Below are 24084 nucleotides of genomic sequence, written 5' to 3'. Positions count from 1 at the left end.
TGTAACCACCATGATAGTCAGGATAGAGAAAAGTTAAATCACCCCCTGAATTCCTTTGTGTGCTGCCCCTTTGTAGTCAAATACCATCCCCCCCCCCATCTCTACCCTGTGGCCACTGCTGCTGTGATCTGTTTTTACCCCTATAGCTTTGTCTTTTCCAGAATGTCATATAAATGGAATTAAACAATAATAAGCCTTCTGGGGCTTTGTCACTCTGTACAATGTCTTTGAGATTGATTTATGTTGATGTATATATCAATAGTAATTCCTTATTACTGCTGAGTAGTATTCCACTCTATAGATAAACCATAATTTGTTTATCCATTCATCCTTGAATTATGTATGTTTTTTAGCTCTGCAGCTTACTTTCTTGAACAAGAAAGCTGCTTAACTTCTCTGTGCATCAATTTCTTCATCATTTATGGGTATAACATACCTACATCATAAGGTTATTGGGGGGAGAAAAAATGAGTCAATATGTATGAAGTTCTTAGATAATACCTCATACATAGTGAGCGCTCAATAAATGGAATCCATTATTATGGTTTTTATATTGGTTACATATGGTTTATATGGTTATTATTATACTGTCTCCAATATTAGTAAAGATTTTGAGGTAGAAGAAAACTGGACAAGTTCAAGGAATAGCAAGAAAGCCAGGGTGCCTGGCAAAGACAGGGGGAGGTATAAAGAAGCCAGGTCATGAAGGGCATTATGGGCTACAGTAAGGAGTTGGAATTTCACCCTAAGCCCATTGGAAAGCCTGCGATGAGACATGGTCTGGTTCATGCCTTTACTAGATCATTCAGGCTGCTGTGAGCAGAATGGGGTAAGGTGGTGGTAGTGAGAGCAGGCAACCTTTTTTAGGGTATTGCAGAGGTCCAGGGGAAAGATTGTGGTGGATACTGGTAGCTGGTGAGTGTGGGGATGGCGCAAAGTGGTTTGATTCAAGGGATGGCTTTGATGTAAAATTCCCAGAACTTGCTGATGGAGTCACAGCTCAGTGTAACACATATCCCATAAGAGCATTGGGGTGGCCATTTATAGTAACAGCAACACTCCTCTCCTGTTGTGGCTTTACCAGAGATTTCTCTGATCCATTTTTGAATTCACACCCAAGTTTTCATGCCTGATTTCTGAAATCCACTTGAAGAAAAGAAAAGTCCACTGTTTTTTTTTTCATATATTTTTAATGACTTCTGACTGCTTCTCTAGTACTTACACTCACAACTCCAAAGACATTGTTAAGAAAACAACTTATCCCATGAAAATATTTCCTCATAGCATTTGCTTTGTGGTCCTCTATAGTCTGTATAACTCTGTGACCCCACATTCGTAGTCATTCTCCTAGAAATAAAGCTGTCCGAGCTGCTTCATGTTTAGCCAACGGGATGGTAGTTTTAGTCGTTGGCTGGAGTTCTGTGTACACTTGGGATTTCTTGTTGGAATAAACATTATTAGACTCAGGCTAAAATTGGACCAGAAATTTATTTTTGTCTTCCTTTTAACCTCAACTCACCCTAGATTTTCTCATCCAAATGACAAATGGTCATGACTTTCCAAAGTGATCTAAAGATTAAAATCAGCCTTGGGTGCTTGCTTAGCCTAGCATTGAAATGGAGATTTTTTTTAAACAGTTAAAAATAGAGTTCTCTGATCTCACATAGAAAGTTTTATTTCCTGTGTGTCTGCTCTTAACACGTCTGTATTTGTTGTCTGTACTGCCTTAGCTTCCAACTCCTCCTTAAAGACAAACACCTAATCCAGTCTTTACCTGGAACATGCCTCATGCTTTTTTTTTTTTTTTAACCCTATCCTATCTGCTTCATTTGGGGCTTCTCGTAATTCAAGGTTTGCCACATGGAAGGAAATTTCCTTTCTCTCCTGAGCTACTTGTCTTATCTTGCCCCAATTTTCAACATCTCTCGTCAGATTAATGTCAAACTGTGGCATTTATTTACTCAGTTTACTTGCAGGAGGGACTCTGGAGTCTTGGAGATGCTCACTTGAATTTTGTGCATAATTGTGTGCTTCTTTGTAATTGGCTTCTTTTGTGATCTTACAGAATACCAAGCTGCTATTTTACACTTGAAGAGGGAACACAAAGAAGAAATTGAAAACCTACAGGTATATCTCTTTGATTCTACTGAACTGGTTATGTGAGACTGATACTTAGTTTTCTCGTGTACTGAAGTAAATATTCCCCTTTTTGTTGCCTTATTTACCTAGACAGCATCTGCAGCTGGCACCTGACACTGGGCATTGCGTTTATCCTGGGGAGGGAAGACTTGAACTCCATTTTTAATATAATTGAGTTCCCATTTTTAAGAAATGTCACAAGTGCGTTTGGGAAAAATGTTATACTTGGAGAAAATATTGGTTGTATTTGTAAAACAAGAAACAAGATAGAGTATTTGGACTTTTACTGTTCATAAGAGGTCTTTAAAAACCTATTTTTTCCTAGGCACACTCAAGACTCTTGTTTGGCTTACTCCCATTCATGTATTTGTATCCGTCCATCTCAGGACATCCCTGCAATACGATGTCGTGCAGATCAAGGCACTTAGGGAAGTGACCCTAGTAGGAGACGGGGTGTGTTGAGTCATCCATTTTCTATCCCCAAGGAGGGCTTGGAAAGTGCTGACTTGATCCTACTTTGTGGAGCCCAGAAAGACTGAGGGATTTACTTCCTCCCACTATGTAATTGTCATTTCCTTATGCTTGCGGTGCCTATAACAGGAAGTGGTAGAGTTTTAATCAAATAACTAAATATTGAATCAGGCACTGATTCTAGTTTACTGATGGCTGGGTTGACCCATACCTTAGAGAACAATAGCAAAATTTAAATAAAACTTGGTGTTTATTCAGTGCTCATTACTTGCTAATTTAATGAATTTGTGGATCAAATATTCTTCTTTCCAATAAGTGATAATGTGCTTTTTAAAATAACTAAGGCTGTGTGTTGGATTATATGTAAAGCCATTGCAAACAGCAAAAAAACATTATTAAATAGGTCAGATGGTGTATAAAGTCAGCTCGTTTTAAGTAGTTTGGAAGAGGAAATGAATCCATTTCACAAAGAAAGAAAGAAAGAAACAAAAAAATGGAAAAGTACCTCTGTCTCCTAGGGGGAAATGGAGGCCCTTAGCTCCTTTGTTGTTAAGTGCTCTACAGAGACCTCTCTTTCTTTTTCTTTGTTCTGGTGTGCAAAAGATTCTCAGCTGTCTCAGAAGAAGTGAAATGGGGATTAATTTAAGAAACAGATTGCTAAAGAGGGTAGGCACAGAAGTGACTCTGTGAGCAGAAGTTTTGTGAAACAGCTCAGGTTTAAATTAACACTGGCTTCCCCAGGTTGTAGGCTTTGATAGCTAAATAATATTTACAGTAACAGCAGGCTCTTACTGTTTTTGAGTTCCTACTTTGTGCTAGGCATTGTTGTAAGTATATTACTGTATTATCTTGTGTTACTTCCACAAAAGTCCTATGATTTACATCTCAAACTAAGACAAGTTTGGAGGGATGCCTGAGTGGCTCAGTCTGCTGAGCATCCAACTCTTGGTTTTGGTTCAGGTCGTGATCTCACAGCTTCCTGGGTTCAAGCCCCACATTGGGCTCTGTGCTGGCAGCATGGAAATTCTCTCTCTCTCTCTCCCTCCCTCCCTCCCTCCCCCACTCATGCTGTCTCTGTCTGTCTGTCTCTCTCAAAATAAATAAATTAAAAAAAATAAATAGTTGGAGAAGCAAGAGAGAAGAGTAAATGGAAGGGGAAACGTATATTGGGATCATGTTTTCCAGTTAAAGGTTAAATCAGGATATGATCGACAACAGTAAAGTTTAAAAAATGTTCCTAATTATGCCTTAAGTTTTCTTTATCCATGAAAGGACTATCTGTTCTTTGCTTGGTATCAGTAAACTTAAATTCTTTTGTCCAGTATTTGTGATTCATACAAAATTGCTGAAACCCTGTGGCCATGGCACACTACTGCCCTCGGGGGGGGGGGGTGGGGACAGGGGCAGTGTCCCCGATCTATACACTTGCCTGTGGTTTGGAACTATTCCATCCATCATAGACTGACAACCTTCAATAGGAAACTGACAACTCTTATCCCTGATCTGACCTAGAGAAGTGTTTGGGGGCAAACACAGCATTTTAAAGATTGAATTAGGAATGCACATTTTAAAATATGGAGGGGTTTCCAGCTGTTCCTTAAAAAAACTAGAAAATCTGGCAGCAGCGGCTTTTTTTCTTGCATGACTTAAACAGACTGCAGTCGAATAAGCAGGTGCCTACTTCAACTGTGATACATGTTCTCCAGTTTGCCACTGTCCCCACTCTGGGCCATTTCATCTGCCTGTCCCCTCATCACTTTAATTAACCCCCCCATTCTCTGGGAGCTGAAATCACTAGATTGGCAGCAACACCAAATAGAACAGATGCGGTTGATAAAAGAGACCATAACCCAGCCTGGCTGTGCTTGTGTGTGCTCACCGAACACCATCTCTACTTGCTTTGTTCCACAAAGAAATAGTCATACCTGTTGTCATAGGACTAGTAGAAGATAGTGGGTGACCGAGCTGTTACTTTGATGTTCATTTCCTTATATGTCATTTCCATCCACAGCCCTCATTGTCCGTTAGGTTTCCTTTCTCCATTTACTGGTCATGGAGAAGTCAGAGGTGTTTCAGGACTTCTTCAGCATGCCTTTCTAGAATAAGAAGGATTTCATGCTTAACATATACAGGAAAAGTGATTCATTGTGTCACTCCCTACAAGAATTGATGTGTATCACCTTCAGATTTTTTAGTTTTTCACAGACTTTATTAAATTTTTTTTAACATTTATTTATTTTTTTTTGAGACAGAGAGAGACAGAGCATGAACGGGGGAGGGGCAGAGAGAGAGGGAGACACAGAATCGGAGCCCAGAGCCTGACACGGGGCTCGAACTCACGGACAGCAAGATATAGTGGCCTGAGCTGAAGTCGGACACTCAACCGACTGAGCCACCCAGGTGCCCCAGTTTTTCACAGACTTTAAAGAAATGGCATGATTTGATAAACAGAGAACCTAAAATCAGCTGTCTGGTTTTTTTTTTTTTTTTGAGAATAGATTTGTAGAGAAGTCACTTAATTATTCAGTTTTCCCACCCACAAAATGGAAACCTTATCACCTAAAATAACTTGACTAGAGGTTGACCTTTCTAGTCTAGAGTCCCAAGGCTAGTAAGAGTGAGGGAGTCTGGAGTCTGTAATCTCATCACAGTCTGCAGTGGAATGCTGCACTGCAGAAAGGGCTCAGGGCTTAGTCCTAGAACTGGCTTGTCAAAATGTGTAGGGACTACGTGCACATACCCCTTACATTCAACAGCAAAGACTTACAGATTATTTGAATAAAATCCGTTCCCGGCACCTAAGTTTTACACACCTTCCACGGAAACTGAGAGCGCTTAGCTGACACAGAGCTCCAGTAGGAGAGTAGTGGCAGAATCAAACATTTTTTTCTGACTTTGCTATTTTGTGTCATTTATAATGTAACCATAGCAAATTCTTCAATTTTGTCCAAGTGTGCCCACCATTTAGCAAACTCTACTTTGAGAGCTTATGATCACTTCATGACTCTCAGCATCATCCGGTTCATTTTTCATTTTTGGATAGTTCTGTGTTCCTTCATTTTTGAAAAAACAGCACTTACCTTCATAGGTTCTCACTTACCTGAGAAATTTTTGCCTGGAGTAGCCATTGCACAAGTTCATGACTATTGGGTAGAAATCTAGCTCCAATCTGCTGTTTTAAGAAAGGCACATGATAAAACTAATTCTCCCATGGTACAAATAAAGAATTCTTTGAGATTCCTAGGATCAAGATTTTTTTGAATATTGTTCTATGTTGACTCATGTTATCTTATCTCAATGTATAATCCACTTCCTTAAGTTCAAGTTAAATTCTTTGAATGGTTTTATTACCCTTTTTATACATCAAAGTCCTGTTTGTTAATTTGCTGATTGTAGGCATCTTGGAGAGAGCAATGATTTTTTTTCCCTCTCTGTTTTTGAAAGTACCTAGCAAAGTGTTTGGCACATACATGATGCTCAAACAGTTCTTCTTTTTTGAAAAAAAAATTTTTTTTCACATTTATTCATTTTTCAGAGACAGAGACAGAGTGTGAGTCGGGAAGGGACAGAGAGAGAGAGGGAGACACAGAATCCGAAGCAGGCTCCAGGCTCTGAGCTGTCAGCACAGAGCACAATGCGGGGCCCGAACCCACAGACTGTGAGATCATGACCTGAGCTGAAGTCTGACGCTTAACCGACTGAGCCACCCAGGTGCCCCTACAAACATTTCTTCTATAATGACCTATGACTGAAAAATCATAGTAGGGATTTGATTAAATTTAGGTACTATGTGCCAACCTTTGTTTTTGGCATTTAACATTAGTGGTATGAAGAATTAATGTAGAAATATAAGCTAAGTAATAGATTTGTCACCATTTTACAGATAAAACATGAGGCTCCCAGAGACTGTGACTTGTCAGAAGTCCTAGACTAGTAAGTAGGGCAACTTGAATTTGAATCCACCTACAACTCTCTGGCTTGGAAGCTGTTACCCTTTATACTATTCAGTGCAGCATTAATGGAAAGAACATTGGATCCAGAATCAGAAGGTCTGGATTTGTGGTCTTAGGTCTGGGTGATGAACATTGTCAACTTCTGGCAATGCTTTCAGCCCATTTTCCTAATTTCTAAAATGAGAGACTAGGCCATATAATCTCTGATAGTGTCTTTGGATTTTATTATTGACCCCACCATACTTAAAAAAAAGAAAAAAAAAAAGTTCAGTTTATCCATCATATTGTCCATTCAGCCTTGGGGTTCTCCAATTCACAATCTCTAAATCCCTATTATTGACACACACACATCCTTTATTTCTTTTCGTTTCTTTTGGAGGTCCCCCTTTCTAACATGCTTGCCTCTGTGAGGCAGTGTGTTCATGTTTCAGTAATAGTCTGCATGCTAGCTTTCTAGTGCTTTTTCAGATGCATGACTCTGTGAGGGATGCAGCTTCTAGAATGGTAAATGAGCCGTCTATAGGAGGGCCAGCTCTTCTTTATGACAGGAGTGAAGTGGGAACGTGGCATGGCCATGGCTTCCTTGGCTCTCTCTGCCTCTTCAATTTTGAAAGTTGGAAGGGGATGTGTGGGGGCGCTGCAGGGAGGGGGAAAATGCATGCCCTCTGTCTGGCTTCTCAGGAGCTTGGGATAATTTAAGAATGTTGTTTGTGATCATCACTTAAGCAATTTGGAAGTAGGTGCCATGGAAATGACAGGTTGTTTTATCTCTTTTTAAGTAATGTTCTTTGCGATGTAGGATAGAAGAAAGAACTAGCCAACATTGACCTTTTCTTTACGGGAACCCTTCTCATTTATCCCATTCATCACACGCGTAGTCCATAACTGAGGGGAAGCTTGACTGAGGGATGGCCTCTGGCAGGCCCCTGCTCATTGTGCAATGCAGTCACATTTCTAATATGGTCACTCCCGCTGTGAAATGATCCAGGGACAGATGCCAAATGAGCCATTAACTTACATTGTACCTTGTTGTCCCCAAGAGAACCAAATGGCATGTTGGCCTCCATTAAACAAAACTTGTAGACTTCCTTTTCTGTCTCCAACCCACCCACAGGCCCATTCCTAATAGTTTACACATGCTGTTGACACAAAGTTGATTACAAACTACACTTGAGCTGATACAGCTAAACTTATAAAGATACATAAATCCTGTGCCTTTTCCATTTGTTATGTTCTTTGTTATCAACATGATACATTTAAGTGTGTTAGTTCCTGGAGAATACTGTGAGGGGAAGGGAGTGATTTGTAGAGGGATAAACAAAAGCTTCACAGTTATGAAATACGATGATTTTATTGAGCCCTCGTGGTATTCCCCTAAGTGCTGATATTAGTATAATTCATTACTGAGATGTCAAAAAAGAAGACAGAATTTAAAATGTTGAGAAATATTTTAATTCACTGTTTCACTGTGGGTATATAATACACTGTTAGGCGTTTAGTAGATCTGCTGGTTTACCGGTGTTAAGATGCTTCTCGGGCCTTTCGGCTACCTGGAAGCCCACAGGTATATTTGGAGTTTAGTTTTGATGGACAACACAAAGCAATTAATTCCCTGGCCGACTTAGCGGCCCAGGAGCCCTTTGTCTCAGGCTTCAGGATGCTGTATTGCCTGACATAATTCAGTTATTCCATCAAGTCATACTCACTGATAGAGGGACACTGGGTGCAGAATGAAGAATGTGTGCATTACTCATTTGTACCATTGAGACTGATGCTGGTTTTGTACACCTTCGTGTACCATCAACTCCAGTCATCCCTTTGGATTCTTAAATGATGAACATGAGTCACTCATGGGGGCCAAGACAGTTTTTCTTTCTTTGGATACTTTATATATATAAATATAAATATAAATATAAATATAAACATAAACATAAACATAAACATAAATATATACACACACACATACACACACACAGTGTTTTATTAGTTTCAGGTGTACAATATAGTGATCCAACAATTCCATACCTCACCTTGCGCTCATCACAAGTGTACTCCTTAATCCTCATCGGCTATGTAACCCATTCTCCCCACCCTCCTCCTCTGGTACCCATCAGTTCTCTGTAAATAAGAATCTGTTTCTTGATTTCTCTCCCTCTCTCCCTCTCTCCCTCTCTGTCTTTCCTCCTTCTCCTCCTCCCCTTCCTCCTCCATTTGCCTTTGCTTGTTTGTTGTGTCTCTTAAATTCCACATATGAGTAAATCATATGGTATTTGTCTTTCTCTAACTGACTTATTTCACTTGGCATAATACTCTGTAGCTCCAACAATGTCATTACAAATGGCAAGATCTTATGCTTTTTTTGTGGCTGAATATTATTCCATTGTGTAAATATACACCACATCTTCTTTATCTGTTCATCAATTGATAGAGACTAGTTTGGCTATTGTCGATAATGCTGCTATAAACATAGTGGTACATGTATTCCTTGGGATTAGTGTTTTTTTTTTTTTTTTAACATTTATTTATTTTTGGGACAGAGAGAGACAGAGCATGAATGGGGGAGGGGCAGAGAGAGAGGGAGACACAGAATCGGAAGCAGGCTCCAGGCTCTGAGCCATCAGCCCAGAGCCCGATGCGGGGCTCGAACTCATGAACCGCGAGATCGTGACCTGAGCTGAAGTCGGACGCTTAACTGACTGAGCCACCCAGGCACCCTGGGATTAGTGTTTTTGTACTCTTTAGGTAATTACCCAGTAGTGTGATTGCCAGATTGTAGGGTAGTTCTACTTTTGACTTTTTGAGAAACCTCCATACTGTTCTCCAGAGTAGCTGCACCAGTTTGCATTCCCACTAATGGTGCAAGAGAGTTCTCTTTTCTCCACATCCTTACCAATACCTAGTGTTTCTTGTGTTGTTGATTTTAGCCATTCTGACAAGTGTAAAGTACTATCTCATTATAGTTTTGATTTTCATTTTCCTGATGGTGAGTGATGATGAACATCTTTTCATGTGTCTGTTGCCCATCTGTATGTCTTTGGAAAAATGTCTATTCATGTCTTCTGCCCATTTTTAATTGGATTATTTGTTTTTTGGGTGTTGAGTTGTGTAAGTTCTTTATATGTTTTGGACACTAGCCCTTTATTGGATATATAATTTGCAAATATCTTCATTTCTGTAGGTTGCCTTTAGTTTTGGTGATTGTTTCCTTCGTTTTGCAGAAGGTTTTTATTTTTACCTAGTCCCAATAGTTTATTTCTGCTTTTATTTCCCTTGCCTCAGGAAAGATACCTTTCTTCTAGAAAGAAGTTGCTATGGCCGATGTCAGAGAAGTTACTGTGTTCTTTCCCAGGATTTTCCTGATTTCAGGTCTCACATTTAGGTCTTTAGTGCATTTTGAATTTGTTTTTTGTGTATGGTGTAAGAAAGTGGTCCAGTTTCTTTCTCTTGCATGTTGCTCTCCAGTTTCCCAGTATCATTTGTTGAGGAGACTATCTTTACCATTGGATATTCTTTCCTGCTTTGTCAAAGATTAATTGACCATATAGTTGTAAGTATTTTTCTGGATTTTCTATTATGTTCTATTGACCTAGGTGTCCATTTTTGTGCCAGCACCATAATGTTTTGATTACTACAGTTTTGTAATACAACTTGAAGTCCAGAATTGTGATGCTTCCGGTTTTGCTTTTTTTTCCCCCCAAGATTGCATTGGCCATTTGGAATCTTTTGTGGTTCCATACACATTTTAGGATTATCTGTTCTATGCTCTCTGAAAAATGCTCTTGGTATTTTGATAGGTATTACATCAGATGCATGAATTACTTTGGGTACTGTAGCTATTTTAATTATATTCTTCCAATATGTGAGCATGGGATTCTTTCCATTTCTTTGTGTCCTCTTGAATTTCTTTTAGTTGTGTTTTATAGTTTTCAGAGTACAGATCTTTTACCTCTTTGGTTAGTTTTATTCTTAGGTATTTTATTATTTTGGGTATAATTGTAAATGGAATTGTTTTCTTAATTTCTCTTTCTGCTGATTCATTGTTGGCCATAGAAATGCAACAGATTTTTGTACATTGATTTTTCTATCCTGTGACTTTACTGAACTTGTTAATCATTTCTGGCAGTTTGTTAATTTGTTGGTGATCTTTGGTTTTTCACTATATAGTATCATGTCATCTGCAAGTGGTTGAAAGTTTTACTTCTTCTTTACTGATTTGGATATATATTTTTTCTTCTTGTTGTCTGATTGCTGTGGCTAGGACTTCCAGTACTATGCTACATAAAAGTAGTAAGAGTGGACATCCTTGTCTTGCTCCTGACCTTCAAGGGAAACATTTCAGTTTTTCTCCATTAAGGATGATGTTAGTTGGGGAGTTTTCATATGTGACCTTTATTATGTTGAGGAACGTTTCTTCTAAGCCTACTTTGTTGAGGGTTTTTTCTTTTTTAAATCAGGAACGGATGTTGTACTTTGTTAAATGCTTTTTCTACATCTATTGAAATGATCATATGATTCTTATCCTTTCTCTTATTGATGTGATGTATCACCTTGACTGATATGTAAATATTGAACCACCTTGTATCCCAGGAAAAAATCCCACTGATTGTGGTGAATGCTTTTTTAAAAGTATTGTTGGATTTGGTTTGCTAGTATTTTGTTGAGGATTTTTGCATCCGTTTTCACCAGAGATATTGGTCTGTAGTTCTCTTTTTTAGTGGTGTCTTTATGTGGTTTTGGTATCAGGGTAATGCCTGTCTCATAGGATGAATTTGGAAGCTTTCCTTCCTTTTCTATTTTTGGAATAGTTTTAGAAGAATAGGTATTAATTAACTCTTTAAATGTTTGGTAGAGTTTGCCTGTGAAGCCATCTTGTCCTGAACTTTTGTTTCTTGGGAGGTATTATTAATTATTATTATTATTATTATTATTATTATTTATTCACTTGCTTTGCTGGTAATTGGTCTGTTCAAATTTTCTACTTCTTCTTGTTTCAATTCTGGTAGTGTATATGTTTCTAGGAATTTATCCATTTCTTCTGGGTTGTCCAATTTGTTGGCGTATAGTTTTCCATCACATTCTCTCATAATTGTTTGTATTTCTCTGGTGTTGGTTGTTATTTCTCCTCTCTCATTTGTGATTTTATTTTTTTGAGTCCCTTTTTTCTTTTTCTTGATAGATCTGGCTAGAGATTTATCATTTATATTCCTTATTTCAAAGAACTGGCTGCTGGTTTCATTGATCTGCTCTATTGTTTTTTTCAGTTTGTGTATCATTTATTTCTGTGCTAATCTTTATTATTTCCTCCCTTCTGCTGGTTTTAGGTTTTATCTGTTGTTGTTTTTCCAGCTCCTTTAGGTATAAGGTTAGGTTGTTTATTTGAGATTTTTCTTGCTTCTTGAGGTAGGCCTGTATTGCTGTAAACTTCCCTCTTAGAAGGGGAGTTTTGCTAAATCCCAGAGGTTTTGGATCATTGTGTTTTTATTTTCATTTGTTTCTGTGTACTTTTTAATTTATTCTTTTATTTCCTGGTTGACCCATTCATTGTTCTGTAGCCTGTTATTTAACCTTCATATATTTGTGGTCTTTGCAGATTTTTTTCTTGTGGTTGACTTCTATTTTCACAGCATTAGTCAGAAAAGATGCATGGTATGACTTCGATCTTGAATTCGCTGAAACTTTTTTTGTGGCCTAAGATGTGATCTCTTCTGGAGAATGTTCCATGTGTACTTGAAAAGAATGTGTATTCTGCTATTTTAGAATGGAATGTTCTGAATATATCTGTTAAATCCATCTAGTCCAGTATATCATTCACAGCTGTTGTTTTCTTGTTGGTTTTCTGTTTAGATTATCTGTCTACTAATGTAGGTGGAGTGTTAAAGTCCCCTATTATTGTATTACTCTCAAATATTTCCTTTATGTTTGTTATTAACTGTTTTATGTATTTGGGTTCTTCTATGTTGGGTGCATAAATATTTACAGTTGTTATATCTTCCAGTTGAAGTTTTCCTTACGATTATGTAGTGCCTTTCTTTGTCTCTTATTACAGTCTTTGTTTTAAAGTCTATTTTGTCCAATATCAGTATTGCTACTCTGGCTTTCTTTTGACATCCATTTGTATAATAGGTGTTTCTCCATTCGCTCACTTTCAGTCTACAATTCTAAAGTCTAAAATGGGTCTCTTGTAGGCAGTATATAGAGGGGTCCTGTTTTTTTTTTTTTTTATCCATTCTGTCACCCTATGTCCTTTGGAGCAGTTAGTCCATTTACATTCAAAGTAATTATTGGTATATATTTATTTTCATATTATGTTGTATCTCATATTATTTGTTTTGTGGTTGTTTCTGCAGCTTTTCCCTGATCCTTTCTTGTCTTTCTTTTATGGTTTACTGAGTTTCTTTAGTGATATTGGATTTCTTTTAGAAATAGAAATAAATTTCTTTTAGAAAATAGAAATTGGATTTCTTTTCTCTTTATTCTTTGCGTATTTATCAGTGTGTTTTTTTTTTCTTTTTTATATATGGTTATCTTTGGGTTTGTCTATAACTTCTTTTGCATATAGAAGTCCGTATTAAGTTGATGACCATTTAAGTTTGAACCCATTCTTTAGTCCTTTCCTCCCCATGTTTTAGGTATATGTTAGTATTTTACATCCTTTTATTTTGTGAGTTCCTTGACTGATATTTTATAGAAATGTTCGTTGTTACTGCTTTTATGTTTCCTACCTTCATAGTGTAACTTTTGCTCTCTGCTTTCCACTCAGAGTCCCCTTTAATATTTCTTATAGGGCTGGTTAGTGGTCATGGACTCCTTTAGTTATTGTTTGTCTGGGAAACACTTTATCTCTCCTTCTATTCTGAATGATAGCCTTGCCCCATAGAGTATTTTTGGCTACAGATTTTTTCCCAATCAGCATTTTGAATATATCATGCCACTTCCTTCTGGCTTGTAAAATCCTCTTCTTGCCTTATGGGATTTCCCTTTCATGTTACTGTCTTCTTCTTTCTTGTTGCTTTTTAAAATGTTTTCTTTATCACTATATTTTGCCAATTTAATTACAATATGTCTTGGTCTGCATCTGCTTTTGTTGGTTTTGTTGGGGGATTCTCTGTACCTCCTGGATCTGGATATCTATTTCCTTTCCCAGATTAGGGAAATTTTCAGCTCTTACTTCAAGTCCAGTGAGTATCCTTATGATCATTACCTTAAATACTCCAGTGGGCATGTCGCTGTTTTGCTTACATCTCTGGCCGTGGCCTTGTCATGTTCTTTCATTCAGGATAAATTTCTCTGTCTTCTTATTTTGTCTAAATCTCTGTGCCTGTTTCTGTGTGTTGGGAAAATCTGCGTCTCCTGTTCTTGAGGGTAATGGCCTTATGAAGAAGAGGTCCTATAGTGCCCTGCTGTGTAGTAGTTAGTGTCCCCTATTCCCTAGGGCCAGGCCCTTCTGTGAGTGTCCCTGATGTGTGCCTAGCTGTTTTGTCCTGGCTGCTTTATCCTTCAGACCAGTCATCTGCAGAGGCTGTCTTTGCCTTTTGTGGGCAATGTTTGGTCCTTGGCCTAAATGTGATGTATTTTAACTAGGTGGGCTCTGGTATGTTTGTGAAATGAGACCTGTTGCTACTGCTGCCAGAACTGAGGCTCCACAAAACTCCCACACTGGGAGACACTATAAGAGCAGGGACTGGCCCTGTCTTCTGGGGGAGGGGACCCTCCATGCCGAGACAGAGGCAAGACTGACTTCGTGGGGCAATTTGACCAGAGTGCAGGGGGCAGGGCTTGGTGTAAGCAAGTTAGGTAGTGCTTGTTGGGGCTGCGCTGGTTCCCACAGGTGGCCCTGTGCTTATGCTAAGGAATGGGGGAGGGAAATAACACCTGCTAGTTCCTTTTTCTGGAGTGGTCTCTCTGTGAATGCTGCCTCTCTGGGACAGGCTCCAGAACAAGCACCTAACCTCCCCACTGTGTGCCCAGGCACTCTTTAGATCACTTTTTCTACACTGTATGTCTGTGGGTTGTTTGCCTGCCTTTTCTCCAAGAGCAGCCCCAGGACTTTTGGCCTCTCCTAGAGCCAAGCACACTGACCGTTATAGCTCCAGTCTTTAAGTCTCACTGGTTGCAAGAACTCAACGAAATTTGAACCATTCCCTTTCCAAGACAGTTGCTATGGGGAATGGTCTTTTCTGTGTGCTCCCCTGTGTGCTAGTCTGTTTCTCACCCTCCTCTGTGACTGTGGCTCACTCCTCACTGCAGCAGCCATGATCCATTTCTCTCAAGCCACATCTCTGCATTTCCTACTTTCTTTGATGTAGCATCTTCTCTACCTTTAGTTGTGAGCTTGTTCTGCCAGTGTTCAGGTCGATGTCTTGGGTATTTGGAATGATTCAATAGTTATCTAGTTGTATTTCTGGGAGCAGGGGAACCCAGGGGAACCCAGGGCCTTCCTCTGCTGGTATAAAACATTTATACTATCTGCTGTTAATGGAATTTGAGAACTTCAAATCTTAGATCTCAGCTAAGAGAATTATCAAGTCTCAGATTTCCTGACTGCCATAAATGAGTGGCCTTTGTTTTTATACTGTCTCTAGAAGCTGCTGTACGTGTTTCTATAATACACTTCTGCATACTTTGTTCTAATATTTTGCATGGTATGACCCCTATCTGTTGCAGACATATATAATACACAATTTAAAGGTATATTGCATAGATACATGGGTTTGTGTGATAGGTAGTCTGGGTATTTTACAATTTTTTTTAGAAGCCATTCCCCAATCTTACCACTGGAGGTCAGCTTGACCCTTTTTCTCTTAATAAAGCTCTCAGTAGATTTTCTTTGTATTGAAACAGCTTTCCATTCAGAACTTTGCTTTAACCACATGAATTATGTTGCTCTTAGTTTACATCTCAAAACAACAGGCACAGATAAGTGCATATAGGTCTGTACTCATAGGCATGATGCTCAGTGTACTTACAGAAGCAACATATGATGTGTTTGTGTGCCTTATGAAATTGATCATCTGTGTGTCATCAAATGGAATCACTAAGAGGAAATTAGAGGTCTTTCTGTCCTTCACTAAATATTAAGTGCCTACTGGGTGTCAGGTACTGTGCTGGATGCTGGAAGAAACAGAACAGACATAGTTTCTACTCTATTGGAGCTTGTAGTCCAGTCAGAGAGACAGCTATTGATAAAATGATTGGTAAATATAAAGGAAATACAATATTTCTGTGGAGAGAAACACAGTATAAGATGCTATTGATAGGATACAACTTTGATTTGAGGTCAGGGAAGGGTTCTTTTAGGAAGTAGCATTTAAGCAAAGGTAGGACTATGAAGCCAGTGTGACTGGACAGAGGAGAAAGCCTGGGGATGAAGGTCTAGAGTAGTGGTTATCAAGCTTTATAAACTGCATCCTGGAATAAGCAATGAATTGTACATCGAAACCCATATTATGTATTTGTGTATGTGTGAGAAATAAGGGTTCTATTAAACAGAACTCATTTCATATGAACTTATTCCGATATATTTAACTCTCTTGTATTTAAAAAAAAAAGTGCTGGTGATAAAGAATAAATGGATTCTTTCCCACTAACAGATCGTGGACCACAGTTTGAAAAGCACTGCCACAGAGGAGGGCAAGAGGCAATATTCTGGAAGGGCCTTGTTGACCTTTAAGGTTTTCTGATTTTATCCTCAGAACATTGAGAATCCACTAATTCTGAGCAGGGAAATGTGAGACATGAAAAGAGCTGCACGTTCAAGAGACCCTCTCCCTCCTAGGCTGCTGCTGTAGAGGGTAGATAGTAGGGGAACCAGAGGGAGAGGGGAGAGGAGAGTTGGCAAGTGTTGCTGGCCTGCAGGTAGGAGGTGACAGTGGCTTGGCCTAAGGTGAGAGAGAGAATTCACGCCCTCTGATTAAGCATCGATCTTCCTCCAGTGCTGATTGTTGCTTCTGCTAAAGCTGGAGCTACTGTGATGGCCATTGTTCCTTCCCTGTAATTGTCTGTACAACTTGATTCTCCCTTGGGTTCCTAGACCACTACTTGAACATTGTAAGTACACAGTAGATATTTTCTGAGTAAGTAAATAATAGGGAGGAAGAAGGTGCTGATAGTAATACTATGCTTTCAAGCATGAAATGAGAAAATTCTTTGTTCGTATCTGCCTACCCTTCTCTCATCGTAACTGAATGTATGTACCGCACCAAGACAATTAATTTTCTCTGCAAATAGGTGACAATTTGTTATACTCTGGAAGCTGTTGTGGGTATCTGTATAATATAATTCTGTGTGTAATAATGATAATAATATGGCATGACTCCTATCTGCTGCAAAGAGATATAATTCTTATAAAATATTAACTGATAAACATAGAATAGTTTTTTTCCTCAAATTTGGATGAGGTTTGTAAGTGAACCATACAAGACTGCTGGTATTTGACCTATTTTGACTTATTTTTAAAACAGCAAATTTATTTATGCTTAATCTAGTATATTCATACACGCAAAGAGATGAATGTGTGTTGGAATTATAATCCTCTGGCTGGACCATACTCTGAAATGTTCACTGGAGCCTCAGGCAGGGATTGAGAAACTACAGCTGAAAATGTCATGAGGCACTGCCTGTAGAATAGTGATGCATGTATTCTGTGGTAACTCTTTTCGAATTAGAATTATCGAGCCCTATCATGACACTTGTACCCCATGTCACTTACAGAATTATCCTGGTGGACAGCTTTGCAGGTTTCAGGCAAGCCATGAAAAATTACTGAAAACTTATCCAACTTAACTTGGTGTTCTCTGGTCTAGTGAATAAACTAAACATATCCTTGATCTTTCTAATTGAGCCTAAACTGATGTTTCACTCCATAAAAAATGAACAGTTGTTAGCCAGTGTTGATCATCTGGTCTCTGTAATACAGGTCTCTGTAAAACTATTTGCATTTTTCTTCCCTCATAGGCCTTTTACAGTAAAACTTTCATTTCTGGTATTAGAAGTTACAGGAATATCGTGGTACAGATACATAGGAAAATGATTAGAAGATTAGGAAAGGAAGTGAATTAAACACCTGAATTATATTTATTGCATGTCCTTTGCTAAGTGTCTCATTAAATATTTCCTTCTCCTACTGATAGCAGTTTTTTTTTTAATTAAATTAAATTAATTAATTAATTAATTATTTTTAGGTAGATGAAATTTGAAAGCTAAGATAGGGTCTGCCACTCATTAATAAATAATCTGAGGTCTTTTGATTTTTTTAAATTAGTTTTCAATTAGTCTTGCTAGAAATCTATGAACACTAAATCTGATATGTTTCCTGCTTCAGACTTGTATGATAGTTCTCAGCCACATCATGTTCTAACTCTAAGTAGTGACAATCTGTAAGTATTTTCATCCAGAAAAAGGGTTTTATGTTTGATATTTTCAGCATGTAAAATAACAGTGAATCCAGTGTTGGTGACTATACTAGAGTATAATTTTTTTTTCTGGAATTCCAGCACCCTATAGAGCAATGGCTCAGTCTTGAAGCTTGATTGCCAAAAACAAATGGAAACTCCTTTCCTTTGGCTATAAAATAATGGTGGATGGACCCAAAAATGAGGAGGGGAGAAAACAAGATTGCATTACAAATCTGGCAACATCAGCCACACTAGTAAAATCAAATCCAATGTTGTTTTATGGCTCAGAATTTATGTGAGTGCCCAGGATCAAAGGGCTCCACTCCCACTGGACTACAGGGTCCAAGGTTCATGGCAAAAACTCATCAAAAAGAACATTTTAGTCGTTTAAGCTTTTCATTTTAATCAGCCTCAGTAATAAAAGAGCCTTTAGGTGTCCAAAAACATTTTGCAAGATCAAGAGGTTGTTCTCTCGCTCATAGAAGCAGCTTTCTTATTGGATCCATTTAATGCCTGTGGCCTTAGAGTGTCAAAGGGCCACTGCCTCCACATTGTTTGCCCTTGTGGGATGGTTTCTTTTGATTCTTCTGTGTATTATGTGATAGTAAATTATGGTGTCTGACGGAAGGACCATAAAATTTTCACACAATCTATCAAGCTATTTCAGCCATTTAAAGTTTGGACTCTGACAGCGAGCCAGGTACTTTGTAATGTTTAGACAGAAACAGAGTCTACTGCCGGCATCTTGACACGTATCTGGAGACAGGTCTGCATAGGAGAAAGAACACAAGGCTTGACAGTCAGAAGACCCAGTCTTTAGTCCTAGCTGACACCTCCTATGATTGTGGTTTAGGATCCCATCTTCACCACAGGATTATCTGGATCACATAGGCTAATGTTTGTGAATTTGCTGTCTAGTGATGAGAATGGCTATGCACTAGGCAGAGATTATGCATGGAACCAGCCTGAGTAGTCCTGCATTTTCAGCAGGAGACCTGAGTAGGTAAAGGGGAGAGCCAGCCGGAGAGGAACAAATGAAGAAAATGTTCCTGGAGAACACACAAAAGGGTGAAATCAGAGACCCAGGAGGTGGAATTAGCTCTGGGGAAAAGGGGAGGTGGCATTTCTTTTAAGACAAGAAGAACATAAAAAAGAATGAGTGCCTTTGTCGATAGACTATTAACACCTTTATTTCTTTGCTTTGTTTTCAACTTTGGCCTCCCATGCATAGGAAAGGAAAGAAAAGCTCCCAATATTTTGCCACCTGATCTCTTTGATATCCTCTTCCACCACCCCTTCTGCATTTTTTCTCGTTCCTCATTCTCTTTTTGGCAAGTGACTTCTTCCATTTCTCATAATAAAATTCCGCTCTCCTTTGCTTTAAAATCCCTTCTCTTGATGGCACAGCTTCTTCTTTCTTTTCTTAATGTTTGTTTGTTTGTTTATTTATTTATTTATTTATTTTGAGAGAGAGTGTGTGTGAGTGAGGAAGGGGCAGAGAGAGAGAGAGAGAGAGAGAGAGAGAGAGAACCCTGACACGGGGGTCATTCCCATGACCCTGGGATCCTGACCTGAGCCGAAATCAAGAGTCAGACACTTAACCGACTAAGCCACCTGGGTGCCCCTTGATGGTACTGCTTCTTTGAGCTTCTGTCCCTCCTCTTACTGGCAAAATTCTCAAACATTAGCCACATGTGACCAATTCTCCTACCACTTGACTTTCGTTACCTCTGTACAGAAACAACTGAGACTGAATTACTTCTTACAGAAGAAGTAATTATCACATACTGTTGCTCCCCTATTGGTCTTCATTGGCTTGGGGTCTAGACCGAGTATCAGTGTTGAAATCCTTCTCAGATCTACTCTTTTGACATCTAGGATGCTGACTTCTCATTTTTCCTCCTCCTTTGAGTGCACATCTCCATCTTTGTTTCTGCCCTACCCCTGCCTCCACGGCTCTCCCAAATGTGACCCTACAAAAGGTGGCCTTTGGTTTTCTGACTCTCCATGTGTTGTCTCTTAAAGATTTCATTGATTGCTGCAAAAATTTATCTCTGGGTAAAGGCTCTTCAGAGCTATTTATTTGGATTCAAATGTTTTTCCTGAGGTCCAGCTCCAGGAAAAGTTCTAGTTTTTGCTGGAAAATCTACACTGGGAACTGTTTTCAGTATCTCAAATTTAAAATTTCTGAAGCCAGAGCATTAAAAATTCTTATAATCCCAGGTTTGAAAAGACTTGTCTACTTGTCTCCTTCTGACTCTTCTCCCACCCAATATAAACACAACACAAAACAGTCTTTTCTGGGCTTCCCTGTGTGTTTAAGGTTCCACTGTTCTCCTAAGAGTAAAAGTCCAGGCCAAAAATCTCAGGCATCTTTGGCAACTTCACCCTTAGCTTCTGTATCGAGGTGATTGCCAAATTATGATCATTTTAGCTCCATGGTCCCTTATATATACTTGTTCTTGGCACTCTGCTGCTGTCTTGTCATGTCTTGCCTATATTTAAGCCATGTCATAAATTGCTTAGAGATTCTTGTTTCTCTCTCTTACCCACCTTTAGTGGGTCTCTATTGCCTATCAAATTCAGTTCAAAGTCCTTAGTGTAGTATTAAGACCTTCTACAATCAGATTCAAACTTCTAACTAGCCTTTTCTTCCCCTATTTCCCTATACTTTCCCATCTACCTTTTTCTTTCACTTGGATGATTCATAATCTGCTGCTCTACCTTTGCCAATCTTTTGGCCCAACAAGGGTTCCTCATCATATATGAAACCATCTCTTGATTTCCCAACCCTCCCTGGTCTGAAACCTTGGCTCTTTATACCTGACTCAGGCACTTAGCAAGACTTTTTCTCATATTACAATCATAAAAGTAGGTATTACCCTTTTCTTTCACCCCCAGTGCTGAGCATAAGATGGACATAAACCTTCAATAACTAGCAAACAGATGAATTTTCTCTCACAGTGACACACACATTAATGCATATATTAACCACTGGTTGGTTTTTCCCTTTTTCTTTCTCTATAATGGAAACTTGCTTTAAACCAAAGTGATTGTGCACTTTGGCAGTATTTTTCACATTTACAAACATGGGGGAATTAGACTAGAAAAACTATGTTCTTGGAATAGTTTTAAAAAATAGTTTTGACAATTTATGGTTTTCTACGGGGAGAGTACTACTTGTTTCTCATGGTCTTAGATGTCCATTTATCAGATCGTACATGTTGAGGTAACTTACAGTGAGTGATCATTTGTATTAGTTTAGGTGAAATCAACTTGGATTCCTTTGAATGTGGGATAATTTTTAAACCCTTTGATTTTACAGATGAGGAACCAAAGACTAAAAAAGAGCTGATCTTAAAATCGAGTTTAATGGTTCTCAGTCTTGTCTTCCTCAGTGCCCCTAAGGGAGGCGACTTGCTCCCAGCAGGACAGGGCTCCTTACAGCCAGCGAAGTTGACCACCGATTGACGTTCACCTTCTAGTTACCCCTCCTTAGCAGTTAAAGGGCCCAAGCCCATGCCAGCAGCTGATAGAATTACCTTGACTAGAGGTGAGGTCTTCTCCCACGCAGTCCAGTGCTCTATCTCTTTAGCCATGTGGAGACTGCTCTGCCGAAGGTGGAGAAAGTGTCAACTGTGATTTAAGTGGTGGACAGGAAGACCATCATGCAGCACAGAAATGGTGTGTGATACTTAGAGTATGCTGAGGTTTAACATAAAATGTTTAAAACCAAAAACTGTAGACATACAAACAAAATTAAACACGGTTCTTTTAAGAATGTGCAAATCCATTAGAGGAAAATAAGGCCACCTCTTCCAAATATTTCATTCAGTTTCAACCCTTTGCCTTCCCATCACCTTTTAAGGTCAGAAGGTTAATACTTTCCCTCCCTCCTCTTTTCTTCCCTCTGTATCTCTGCAAGATTTAAAATTGCATCCAGAATTTATAAATAGAGCTTCCGAGATTCATTTATAACTCTCAGATGAGATTTTCTAGATTTGTGAGATATGGATCTGTGTCCATATTGACTCTGTTGTGACCTAGACTCAAACACTGGACTATCACTCACTTCTTGCTCGTTAGCAACCTATTCCACTTTTTTTTTTTTAAGGTAAAGACAGAGGATGCCAGCTATCAAGGAGATCTCTTGGAGTGATTTTACATTTTTTTCCCTGCAGTCTGCAACCAAATACCACTCCTAACAAAAGATTTTTTAAAGTATTAAGAAGCCGTGAATGTGGCTGGAGGGTTTTGCATAGCAAAGCCCCCCCAAAAATTAGCTTTTAAAACCAAATTAGCTTTAAAAACAGAAAGACAAATGTTTCCTCCTTTATAAACTCCAACTTTTAATATTGGACTGTTGAGTGTTTTCCTCACTGATGCATCATGTTTGGGTTTAATTCTATACTTTTGTTCTTACCTGTGTTACTTTGATGTGAAAATATGAAAAGCACATGAAAGAACAATAAAAGAAAGTGACTTGAGAAGGAAATAGGCATTTGCTTTTATATGTGGCAATGATACTTGAGATTGCGGGATGTTTTAACAAGGTAACTGTGGACCAAGAAAAATGATCTTCAGGTCCGTCTTTATAAGAAATCAAAATTCCTTTCTTTCAAAAGCCTCACCCATTCTAATCTGTTTTGTATGTGTATTGATACTGTATTCAAGGGTGTGCAGTCAGAAAGATTTCTACTGCTCTGATGTACAGTGAGGGAAAGGTGATGGTCCAACATTGTGATTCCTAGTGATCTAAATATTGCAGCGTAAGTAGTTTGTGGTTATTTAGAATGGGTGACTGCTATGGCTGCTTTAGCCGGTTCAGTTTTCCATGAAGGGTGCATGGCACAAAACTGGCAGGTATAAGATCTTGTAGCTGATGGACACATTCCACTGGACCGTGGCGTGATGTTGGTATAGAACTCTATGGCACTCCTGTAGTTCAACAGACCTTCTATAGCTGGCCCTGTATCGCCGTTAACCTGTGTATTTAGGTACTAACTTTTGAATGAATGACTTGTGAAGAAATTATATATGAGTTTTCAGGTAATGGTGCCCTGTCTTTTTCACATTCTTACTATGTGCAGCCGAAACATTTAAAATAGAAAAATTGCTAGAGAGAAAATTAGAACCTTTTCAACCCCCGTCAAACTAAATTTGAAATGGCATTTAAACTTTGCATAGAATAGTTAAACATTTAGTTTCAAAACACTTCATGAGTTGTTCACTTAGGAAATAATAATCATGATTTAAATTCATATCTTCCAATTACTGGAAAACTGAAAAATGTAATTCTTTTAACAATTACCCTTGCAAAAAGCACAAATTATGCAGGTGAATATCAATCAAAAGTAACAGAGTTTAATCTAAGTTTGTGTGCCGGGGGTGGTTAGTGCAGGAGGAAAATGAGAATGTGGCTTGTCTATATTCCAGGGGAAGAGAATCAAGTCAAAATGAGATCTGATCTTTTCCAAGTTATTGTGCGCATCATACTTGAGCATAATTTAACATGCATCTTGATGTTCCAAGTATCATTAAACATCTAATCAGAATAAATGTTCTGCCAAATTCCATTTATTATCTTAACTGTTAAAGGCACTGAGTACCCTAGATTTATAAATATAAAATTAAAGTTCTTATTAAAAAAATAAACCTACATGGGGGATTTACATTTTTCTTAATCCATGTTTACACAAAGAGATCTGTTTTTAAATGTTACATCAGATCTTTGTGAACTCAAATAAATCATTGGGATACTTTGCCAAAACTATTTCTAAAATGATGCGTATTGACGCCCTGTGGTCAGAGGACCTTCTTTGTGGAGTTTTAGAATTCCTGGTTATTCAAAATGACCACTATTCTAGGTCCCTCTGTTTTCAAGAATAGGTACTACAGATGGACCTGGTTATACCCTGTCAATCTATGTACATCCTCAGTTGCACGTATTCCAAATGAAGCAGGCACAACTCTAGAAACATTTATGTCCCTTCCTAGATAGATCTGTAACTGGACATGTTTGACAAACTTGATTGCTTGTATACAGAAACTCAGAAAGAGCCTAGCCACCAAGAAGAATAAACTTATTACCCACAGTGTTATAAGTGCTGTTTTAAGGTTTTTTGTCG

At 38.6% G+C, this 24084-nt stretch overlaps 1 protein-coding gene across 3 annotated transcripts in view; it reads left to right on the top strand.

Moving 5' to 3' along the window:
• The window catches only part of FMN1 (formin 1), a 391346-nt gene that overhangs the window by 146965 nt on the left and 220297 nt on the right, over positions 1-24084 (top strand). For all 3 annotated transcript variants that reach the window (XM_047075353.1, XM_047075352.1, XM_047075354.1), the window contains one exon: positions 2066-2127. In XM_047075353.1, the coding sequence (XP_046931309.1) occupies positions 2066-2127 (62 nt within the window). The remainder of the gene's footprint in view (positions 1-2065; positions 2128-24084) is intronic.

The sequence above is a fragment of the Lynx rufus genome, unplaced genomic scaffold (assembly GCF_022079265.1).
Source record: "Lynx rufus isolate CCGP_SWC_20201006 ecotype Redwood Valley unplaced genomic scaffold, mLynRuf1.p SCAF_13, whole genome shotgun sequence".
In the NCBI taxonomy this organism is placed as follows: Eukaryota; Metazoa; Chordata; class Mammalia; order Carnivora; family Felidae; genus Lynx; species Lynx rufus.
Note: the sequence above shows the minus strand (reverse complement) of the source record. Positions and strands in the feature narration are given on the sequence as shown.